We start from the raw sequence: 11477 nt of genomic DNA, 5'->3' as shown, positions 1-11477 counted from the left end.
TTTTGGGTTTTTTTTTTGTTTTTTTTTTTTACAGTTTGTAAGTGCCCAGCCACCTCTACAAAAAGAAAAATATTTTATTTTAAGGTCATGGCTGTTCAGAAGTTCTGGTTCCCATACTCTTGGCAGAGTTGGCTCCTTTACCTATACATAGAAACATCTGTGAGCATCAGTTTGTGAACATCAGTTTCAGGCTAGATGTGAAGCTCTCCAGTCATGCAGGTATACATCCCTACATAAGCAGCTCTGAAAGCATTCAGCCCAGCCTTCTCGCAAACCATATTAAAATTAAGATTGACCAGATCAATCTTTTAATAGGAGAAAAATTAAAGTAATAAGAATAGAGACAATTTTTATTGAGCAATATTTCCACCTGGCTGAATACTGGGGCATTAAGAAAGGCCTCCAGCCTGCCACCCAGCTGACCTTCAACAAATGCCTATTAAAAAAAGAGTCTCTACAAGCCTCAAAATAGAAAACTGGAGACAACAAAACTGCATCTGAAACTAGAGATAAGACAAGATCAAATCAGAATAGTGGCTAATGTAACAATCGTATTATGCTGGGTTTTAGCATCAAGCTACCTTGACTTTAGCTGTTACTGTACTCTCAGTTTTAGGGTCATCTCAAATCTGGGTATTAAGAACACCTTAAGGCACCTGTGGTGCCTTCCTGATTCTGTGATGGGTTCCTACAAACACAGCTGAAGCTTTCAGCACCTTACAGGGCAGAGATTCCGTAGAAGCGTACAAGACACACATTGGCTGTACTTATCAGTAGTTTGGAAATGAAGACGTTCACTTTAAGCTTTTAGATCAATAGTTCAGCCACATTAATGCAAGCCTTCAGATCTCCCCAGAAAGGGGTTTAGTGTATGCACCGCTCAAAAACAGTGCGTAGCTGAGATCAACTTTTATTGTTTTCTAGGCAGTCAAAAATGCTGGAAGGGTTTTATTTATTTTACGCAGAAACACACTTTGGAAAAAAATGTGACAGCATATTTCACAGTCAGAATACTCTGAAATACACAAGTCAACATACAGAGAGAACAATGAAATCCTTGTGCTTGATCCCCCTATCAAAGGGATGACAAAAGGACTATTTCCAATTGTGACAATAGCTTGTGACAGTCACCTGTGCATTCCTGAAACGAGTTAACATTATGGTTTCATCCTAGGGAGAACAAAATGGTGAGCTACCGTTAATCAGTAATTTTAATATCTCTTTGTTATAAACCTGGGTCTAAACAACTAACCCACAGGTTAAAGAGAATAATACTAGAATGCCACATTGTTTATGAAAATGGAAAGAAGCTAATTAAAGTTATTTGAAATCAACAAAGGACAGTTATTACAAAATCATCCCAATCCTGAATGCTTGACAGAATTTGTGTTTGCTTTGTTGTGGTTTATTTTAAACCAAAGTTCCCAAGTACCTGCTTAAAGATCTACTGAAAAGCTTGAGTAAATCCTCTACTCACTGGAACATTTTTGAAGGATAAATGTCACCCCTAAATCTATCAAACTGGCCAGTAATTTTGGCTGCAACTTTTTGGTCATCCAGCCTGCAATTCTAGAATGAAGACTGAGGATATTTTTTGCAAATTTTTCTTTCAAATTTTTTTGCAGTATGAATGCAACATGCATGACCTCAGGGATCCGTCTCACTAGAGCTTCTGACTTGCAATTGCACTGGAACTCTCAGTGTATTTTGATTAGTTCACGTACCTGTGATCAGGAATTTTCTCTGCTAAACCAAAGTCTCCCACTATTGCTGAGTATCCATTCTCATCATGTTTTATCAAGCAGTTCTGGAAAACACAAACAAAAAAACCCCCAACACAACGGAACAGTTATTGTCTGGGCATAAAAGCCATTCACCATTTGTTTTATTCACTTCTAATCTGGAACAAGACTACAAGATATTGTTTGGAAGACATTCATCTATGAGATGCTTTTGTCTGAAAGCAACCACCATTTTCCCCTACCCTCCCCCTGCACAATCACATGTCTGTCAAACTTAAGATGCTGCAAACAGCCTTACACTTAGTTAATAATCCACTTAAACTTGCTGAGAAAGCAGGCAGCTAGAGGCAGCACGTACCCAGATAGGTACTAGCAAGAATTAAGGTGATTTAGCTCCCTTACTGCTCACGTATGCAATACACACTGTTTACTACGACACCTCAAATTCTCTTCACAATTTGCCTGTACCTGACCAGAATACCAAATCAGAGCAGACTCTGAATGCCTTTGTATATTTTGCTACATTAACTACTGACAAGGTACTCACTGCTTTGCAGTAAATGTTAATCTGCAAATATGAGATGTGACAAAGCTATATGTGCTTTTAAAGTCTCAAATAAAATTCTTTAATCTACAGCATATCATAAAACATGATGTAAGGTCATCAGTCTAATAGAGAAGAGCTGTCAATCTTTTCCTTTCAGATGTGCCCTCCAGTGTCAGGAGGGCAATTTAAGGACACACACAGATGATTCTGGTCTGGCAGCATCACATCACATGCATTGATTTATTTTTGTTCTTTATTTACAACTCTGAAAAATATGCCCTGACCGTTCCAGTACTGCATCTTTTCCCTTCTCACCGAATGAGTTGATAGCTGACTTCCCCAAGGTTTTTTTCTGCCCTGCAATATGCGGAACAAGACAGAGAATTCATTCCCTTACCACACGCTTGCTCTGTGTCCTTCTGCAGGCAGTACAATAGCAGTGACAGGCAGCAAAACTACTGCTGACTCCTACAGAGCGGTACCCTGCATTAATTAGCTAAACAGCAGGAAACACTTTTTAGCTTTATTGTGCTTGGATGTACAAAAGCCCCTCGCTGACCCCAGAGGGTTAGCTTGCCTGTATAATGCAGCTACCAAGAAAAGTGAGTCCCTTGTCTAAAAGATCAAGTTCAGGTCATCACTGTTTACATTATTCATAGATGACTGTGGCTCAGGCGATGAAGTGAGTTTTCTTCCTGCCAATTAAAAGGTTAAGCAAGCCACTCCTGCGACCACGTAAAGAAAATGCAAGACAGCCTCTTGAAACACATGCCAAGCTCCTGAGATGCAAAGTTTTATTTGTTCAGCATGATTCAAATATAATAAATACAGTTAATTTGGGGATTCATAAACATGTACCAAGTTAAATCAACCATGCTTGCCCAAAGGGCAGCAAAGCTTCTCAGTTACCGGCTTTGTTATCTTCTATCAAAGAGCACATTCATTCCGCTTTCCTCTGTTTAAACATTGGGTCGCTGTAAGTGGACTTAAAACTGAGAAGGATAAAACTTTTCTGAAAAATCTTACTCAGATGATTCAGACAAGTGGAATTTCATTGTGTACTGCTCAGAAATGAGTCCATGAGGACACCAGAGCATTTTTCAGTGTACAAGAATGCTGATACTATTTTATGCAGCAAAACACCAGGTTATTTTCTGCCACAGATTTCGCAGCAATTGAAGATGATTCGTAATTCGACATTTAAAAAAAGCCTCTATGATTCATAAAATAGCAAGTTACTACTCCAGCTTTCTTTTTGGCATTACGTTTGGCTATTTACACTGTTCATTTTGAGTAGCAAAACTGCAGTCATTAATTTTACCTTCTAGATTTTGTGGACTAGGGTTATTCTCCAATAACCCCTGGTCTCCAAATTTCAGGGCAATATTTAAATCTAGACTAAGAACTATTTTCAACATAACTAATAATCTGCAGAAACATTTCTACTGACCTTAAGATCTGCAATAATTAATTTACAGGGCTTCTTTGATACCAAAAGGAGACTTAAATGCAACATCATCCTGGCAGCAAATTTTCCTTCAGCTTCTTACCAGCATGCAGTCACACCCCATCAGACAGCAATACATCACCAACTGAAGATGAACAATCTTACCCCCCACCAAGCCCCAGGCAGTCTCAGCTCTCAGGTACAGCACTGCACTATTATACAAATAGACAATTCCTAGATAAATCATAAATTAAACCAATAGGGCATCTAATCTGGCTGCCAAGTAATGCTACCTGACAGTTCTTCTGACTCCTTTCCAGAGAAGCAGAAGCTGCCTGCAGCAAAGCTGGGCTCCCCTTCCGTTCACGGCTTTCGAGAAACCAAACAGGGCGGACACCCCACTGTTGTGGGGTCCAGCGGTCCTGCAGGAGAGGCCAGAACTCCGTAACAAGGCAATGAGGAAAAGCCAAGGGAAACACTTCTGCTATAAAGGACTGATGCGCTCTTCTGCTGTGGTGGGCTGCACAATGTTAAATGACATAAAGAAGGAAGCTAAACTACTCTCCCTCATTAGTGGAGGCTTGTCTTTTGTCTGCATATGGAGTGCTAAGTGTGAATTTAAATTCATTAGGATACTTATTCCAGTACCAAAGTGACTTTATTAACACTTAAATCAGCCATGGGCAAGCGACGTGCAGCAGATAAAAACACCAGTGTCACTACAAATGCTCACTGTAGCAAAAGTAAACCTGTTTAATTCAATTGGTACAAATTTTTGTGTAGCTAAGCACCAATTTCCTGAAACCCAGTAAGGATGGAAGCTTATTCATAACAAAACCAGTAGTAAAACCCTTCCAGAGATACCAGCATGTTCATATGTCACCTTTCAAGCCTGTACTGCTCATTCAGGACAAAGTTTTGCAGATGGCAATGCTTCATTCTGTGCTGAGATTCTCCAAACATTCAAGGCCAACACTCAGCAGCACCATACTCCTTTCCTGACCCTTCCCACCCCTAGTAAAGCCATTACTCACCACTGCACCAAATCCACAGCACAGATAATTTAGTTACCAGACTTACAATACAATTCATAAAAAGGTGACATAACACGGCCCAAAGTAACTGGTAGTTCACACACACTCAGTGAAAGACATTTCTTAGAATTCTCATTCTACTACCAAGATAAATCAGGATCAAAAAGGACAAAGCTTCATTAAAGACTAAAAGGTTGACAAGAGCTTTCAAATTTAAGCTAGAAGTGGTATCTCTGTAGGAAAAGTAGAATAGAGCATACTGCACTGTTTATTCTGACAAAGCAATACTTCTGTTTCTATGAAAAAAAGTATGTGTATCAATTTAGTATGAAGAATTTTCATTAACGGATTTTGTCACAGAGAGGCGAGAGTTCAAACTCCCCTCTAGTGCAAGGAGCCTGTCAAGAACTGCCTGCGAGATGAAATGCCAAGCAGCTTTACAACATGGGCTTTAAGGAAACACTTTGAACTTACTATTGTACCATTTGTATAAGCTGAAGGCACTAGAACATGACAACCCTGCCAAGCCTTCTCTTTGGACCCCTACAGACGGGGATGTTCTGTCCTTTGGCAGCTCATACAGTCAAAGTTGTACTTGACTTCTGTTGGATTCTCGAGGATTTTTCTCCCCAAAATGGGGACCCCATCAGTCCTTCCTGAGGCAGTCTCTTAATAGAGGCAAGGAGCTCTGACATGAGCCCTAAAGAGTTAACATAGCTATTTATGCAGAGACAGATGTGAAAGAACATAAAGCCCCCTTTGTGTGTTACAGGAGCTTAACATCTGCTTTGCACAGCATAATCCTAAGACAAATGCAATATTCTACTCTCCCTTTTACATAAACAAAAATGAAAATAGACTCAAGAGTTTCAGAGTTAAAAATAAATTGTTTAGATGAAGAAACCCCATTGTTTTACAATATGACATACAAGCTGAACTCGGCAGATTTTGTTGCACTCTAGAAAATACATGAATTCTACTGCAGTGTCATTTGTAACCCTCTGATGACTGTTACTGAATTAAAATACTTGAAGGCCAATTGAGATGTATCAGCTGTTTTTAAAGTACTATCCCCTAGGAGACACACCACTGACACTTAAATGTACACCGGCAGGTTTACAATACTGGATACACTTTTGAAACTAAAACCATTATGTTTAAGGGACAGGGTCCACTGGGGTCCCAAAGTACCAGGGAAAATTTAGTATCAGAACTATCACTAGAAATAATCATCTGTAACAGCTAATTTTTCTCAGTGTAAGCCCTCTCCTGCAGAGCAAAATATCCAGGCAAGAGCTTGCTCTAGCACAAAGGGGACCTTACAACTGCAGCAGCAAGTATGAGACTCACCAGACAAAGGTTCTGTTCATTGCTTTGGGTTTATTTTAGTTTATTTTGTGTTAAACAAGCAAACAGCATATAAGGTAGGAAGTCAGTGTATGTCACTTCCAAGCCCAAAAGGAGTGAATTTATGTTACATCAGATAATCCACAACAACGTTTACATGTATGATTCCATTCTGTAGTAACAGACTACTCCTTTCTCAATGAAAGGAGGGTAAGCCATTACACATTTACTGTGAAGCAAAAGCAGATGTTGGCACATATAGACACACACATATGCATGTGTGTCTACACCTAGAGATTAGAACTTCATAGGTTTTATCATCAATGGAGCTCATAAGGTTCCCTAAAACTGCTCACAAGCTACTACTGTTTATAAGACCATGTTTTCAATTGTACATAATTCTGCAAAACTAAAAGGCATTTCTTTGGGTGTTTGCCTGTTTGTTTTTAACCAAGAGCTTGGGATTTTTGGAGAGGGGGATGGTCAGCTAAGACAGCTCAGGCTGCTTGGGAGAACAAACTTAGCATATGTGTTGCAAGTAAATTTTGAAATAATGAAAATTTTAAATCCTCAAAAATATTAGCCTATGGTATCCTACCAGATTTGGCATGTTCTGAACTTGAAATGCGATGAAATCTCAGTGTAAGATGCACCTTTCGCCACCCCTTCAAAAAGTAGGCTGGCACATGGCAAATGTTGTGCGAGGAATTTGAGAGTGAATAAGGTGGCAAGAAAGAGCAGGAGACCAAGCTGGGGATTGGCAGAGACCAAGACCAGGGTCTTGAGCTAGGTTATTAATACAGAGGAAAAAAACCCAAAGACTAGTACAAGGACGCAAGAACTTCAGGCAAGAACAGCAAACAGATGGTGCTGGGGGGAAACAGAGCTAACCTGGAGCAGCAAAACAGAGGGAGAGCTAGAAATGGCTAAGAGTACTGAAGACCAGAGTGCCAAAAGATAGCTTGGATAAAGCATGAAGCAGGAGCAAGAGAGTCAGCCTGGCAAGTAGATGGAACAATAAGGTTGGGGGGCAGGAAATAAGAGCAAAAAGAAGAGGAAAAGTCTTTGAACAAGGATGAAAAGCCTGACTGGAGACTAGCAGAGAGAATTGGGTAGTCACAGAGTAGATATGATTGGTCTTGGAAAAATGGACAGACTCCTAGATGTTCACTTCTCACTGCCAAGGAGTCTCATTTCTCCGCTCCATTGCAAAAACACGTAGTGCGTATTAGTAATACTAACAGCGGCAATAAATACTAATTAAAAATACCTCGTGTATTAGTTACTGCCTTAACTAAAGCAGCAGACACCTCTGCCATGAATCTCAAGTTCTAACCCTGCCAATGAAGTGCATAATGCCATTGTGGTTTTTTCCAGGTTTTGGGGCTTTTTTTAATTGGTAGGAAGTTGCACACAACATACACTACATTGAAAAATTAATATTGCACAAAAGATGGGATGTAAAACCTCCTGTGAAAACTTCCATTCTTCCCCCATGCATGTGCATTAAAGTGCTTAATTACTTCACCAGTTTTCCACCTGGCACCCATGTCTTTAGTGCACACAATGGATTCACACTGACAGTGAATTGGGGCTCTACATAAAATATTGGACTGCTATTTTCAGGACTCTGGTCTCTCTTGCCAAAGAAACAGAACGGTAAAAGAAAGGCTGGGAAGAGAAAAAGAAGAAAGTCTGGCCTGGAAATGAAGGTCTTCTGCCTTGTGGCTAAGACTACTGCAATACCAGAATCTGGATTCTGGCCCTTCCCAGCATCACAGGAGGATTCTGGGATAAGGAAGCTACTTTAAGAATATCTTTCAGAGGCTGCCGCTAATCTTGTGCTTCCTCTACCTCCAGGGGTCAAACCTGACTATTTTTTAAGTGCTCTAATGCTTCCTACTGCCTCTGAGGTACTGCCTTGAATTTAAACGTATAAAATGCCAAATACTCCAGAGTCTTAAAACACGTACTCAGTATTCACTAGTATTCTTGCTTTTAATCTGTTCTGATAAGGCTGACTTTATTCATCTCCTTCATCTCAGAGACATTGTAAGAATAAATTCACTGATATTAGGGCAGTCACTGGTGTAAACTGTCAAGGAAATCAACTGTGCTTCCAGAGCAGGCTTTGAATGCCATGCAAACACAGTGTAAACAAGGTGTTGAAGGAACTCTGTGTAATAGCATAGTATTTGTTTTGAGGGGTGAGGTACAAAAGGTTTTTGCTATATTCTTTTTGCAGGATGGACACTTTCTCAAACACTTATTTTAACCGTAGGTGACAACAGACATGCCGCAAAACCAGGTTAAGTTAGGTTAAGAAAAACTTTTATCACAGTCCACTGTCTTCTACTGAAACACTTCCAATGCTTCACATTATGGTTTCTGTTTTAATTACTGCACCTTCTACGAGGAAGACTGAGTTAAAATTCATAACCAGACTTCCTTGAGAATCACTGAAAGATGAAGAAAATCCTCCTGATTCCAGGAAGCAAGTCCTCCTTGTGCACATTACAACAAGCTCCAAACGGAAAACAATTCACAGGGCTCGCAGTGACACAGCAGGGAGCAGGGAACGGGCCAATGAGCCTGGTTGCCATAACCCATCTACAGCTTAGTCTCTGCGTAAATCTCTTTATGACAAGTCAAACGTGAGGACACCACATTTATTGGCTTACAAAGCATACAACTCACCCTGCCCGTACACCTACTATCTGCAGGCTGGAAATAGCCAATCTGACCTCTCTTATCTTCTGACAGGTTCAATTCGGCTGTTGCTGTTATCAGAGCAGATCAGCCTGACCAGATACAGCAGCCTGAGCCCAGAGCCCAAGGAGTGAGCTGCTCACACCACAGGTAAGTACTGGCTGTCTGGGCAGCACACTCTCTTCTAACAAGCACTGCCTCTCCATTTGACAGAGGTTAGTGGGAAGGGCACCAGTGGGATGTCAGGGCTGACATCCCCTGTGGGCTGTCATATCGACTATAATGACCTACATCTACTCTCCACCATTCTTCCCTCTGGCTTTCTGCAGTATTCAATGCTGTTCTGCTCTTCTCCACATGGTGCAGTTTGAAAGAGCAAATCACCCTGCTGTATACTAATTGTCAAACCACTTAATTTTCAGTCTTAGATTGACAGGAGACAGGAACTTTTCCTTCTTTAAGTTTTTATGCACCCAGTACACATACACATATAATGTTACTGTCAGAGCAAGACGACTCTGCTGTCACAAATGACAGAACAATCTTCATGTATTCACACCACCTGCTCCAGAAAGCTGCAGGAATTAGAGGTTTGTCAGAAACAGAAGAAGAAAGGCAGAAGTACAGGTCTAAATTAATCCCAAATAATTTTTATAGTAAAATCCATATTAGAGGGATAATGTGCAGTGGGGTACTGTGTTAAGTGTAATAGGCAAAGCACGGAGACATTACTGCACTGAATGTCTCTTTCATTCTGTTCATAGTTCAAGTCAAGACCAGCAAGTTTCCTAGAAACTCTCCCACCCTGGAAAATGCAGTGTCTGTTCTGACTTTGACAGAGCTGAAATCCTTGTCTTTGCCTTTATTTGATTACTAAAGCCATCACATCAGTTACTAAAGTTTACTAAAGAAAGAAGGACAATATAGAACAGGATCAAATCTGCCCTTGTTCAATCCAGACTGCAAGTTCTCTCCCAAGGAAAGAGCTCATCAACTCCCTTCAGCTTGCTCGCTGTTGCCTATTTACTAGTAAGAACAATGCCAACTCACCAGTACAAACCTGGTAAAATATAAGGCAACTGCTCAAGCAGTAGCCAAAAGCCACAGTCTGAGTGTTGAAAATTTTGGTGACAGGTTTTTGCTATGGTTATTATCTTAATTTTTTTTTCTTTGGAACAAAGTGACTTCTTTAAAACTTAGCCAGACAGCAAGGCTAACATTTGCTCAAAACAAGAGTCATTTCCTCCACAGATTTAACTTAAAATTAAATTTAATCAATACAATAATACACTAATAAAATACCTGGGTGTATAAGGCCAGGTGTTTCATCTACTTCCCAAACAGCACAAGTGCACATGTCACTTCCAAAAATCTAAAAAATTAATATAAAAAAACCCCAACAAAACAAACAACAAAAACCCAAGAAACTGGAAAATACAGACTACAGCTGATAACTTAAACTTTTATGCTGACTGCTTCCAATGGGACCCACACAGATACTATACTTTCAGTGCTAAGAACCATCCAAATATAGCCTAATTAGGGTTTGGTCGGGTGTTCGTTTTTTAAATAACCCCTACTACTTCCTGTGGCCACTGACACGTTTGCTGCTGCAGTGAAGTCATGCACTCCTCCCAGTGGGTGCATGTTCTAAACAATTGACATTCAACAATAGATAACATGGAAGCATTGGTAGGGCAGCTCCAGAGTCTGACATACAATTATGTAAAGCTCTGAACAAAGGCATTCACAGAGGTTTCAGGAAACGGATTTTCATATGATTAGCCATTGCAGTGCACCTTCCGATAAATGCTGCAAGCACAGAACTCTCCTTAGTTCCTTGCAGTAACTCTACTTCCCCACTCTTGAATGGACTAAAATACGTCCCGAATTGGAAAAAAAAAAAAAACACCCCAAACCACACACAAGGAAGGGTGGGAACACCAAGCTACCTTTTCAGTTAACTTTTACACTTCTCTTACCTGCACACTCCAAGGTGATTAAAATGGACCTGAGCGTATCATGTCAAAGTGACGTGACTCCGAGTCTAGGCATTCTTCATAAATTTCATACTTGTCCTTGCATAATACAGAACACCTCACTTGAAAGGGCACCTACCAGTTGAACTATTTTTTCCCCTCTTGGCTAAATGCACATTCTTAATCTGTTTAACACTGCACTGAGGTAGCTTTAACAAAAACTAAAACTGAATGGAGGACTAGTAGTCACTTGCATTTGCAAACACACTGTGCCTGTGTTTTTATTTTTAAAAGCTGTTTCTAATATTAAAAAATAGTTTCTTTCAGGCTAAAATAACATTCTTCTGGTTGTTTTCAATTGAAGTGACATTATGAAGTCTTCCCAAGAACAGTTTTGGAGCACTGTCATGTTGCAAGCCCCCAGTGAGCTTAAACTAGCTCATTAGCTCCAGACAACAGGACAGATAGGACAGCAAAGCCCTCAGCACTGGCCGCAATGGATGGCAAGACCCAGTGTGAACAGTGGGGCAAATTTGTTCACAGAGCTTAGTGCTCCTATGCCAATATTTCTAGCTGAGCTTGAATTAGCTAGCTACTTCAGCCAGCTAAATTCATACCAGTTGTCACCAAAGCAGTTCAACAAAACCTATGTCCACTGATAACTCTGCCACT

At 40.3% G+C, this 11477-nt stretch overlaps 1 protein-coding gene across 1 annotated transcript in view; it reads right to left on the bottom strand.

Annotated features, from left to right (window-relative positions):
* Nucleotides 1–11477, bottom strand: part of LOC104493080 (dual specificity testis-specific protein kinase 2-like) — a gene marked incomplete at its 3' end in the record, with an annotated part of 63422 nt that overhangs the window by 2217 nt on the left and 49728 nt on the right. Inside the window, exon 5 of the mRNA XM_010135703.1 lies at nucleotides 1725–1807. Coding sequence (XP_010134005.1) covers nucleotides 1725–1807 — 83 coding nt within the window. The remainder of the gene's footprint in view (nucleotides 1–1724; nucleotides 1808–11477) is intronic.

Source organism: Buceros rhinoceros, unplaced genomic scaffold (assembly GCF_000710305.1).
Source record: "Buceros rhinoceros silvestris isolate BGI_N320 unplaced genomic scaffold, ASM71030v1 scaffold33814, whole genome shotgun sequence".
Lineage (NCBI taxonomy): Eukaryota > Metazoa > Chordata > Aves > Bucerotiformes > Bucerotidae > Buceros > Buceros rhinoceros.
The sequence above is the reverse complement of the archived record's forward strand: the minus strand, read 5'-3'. Positions and strand labels throughout refer to the sequence as shown.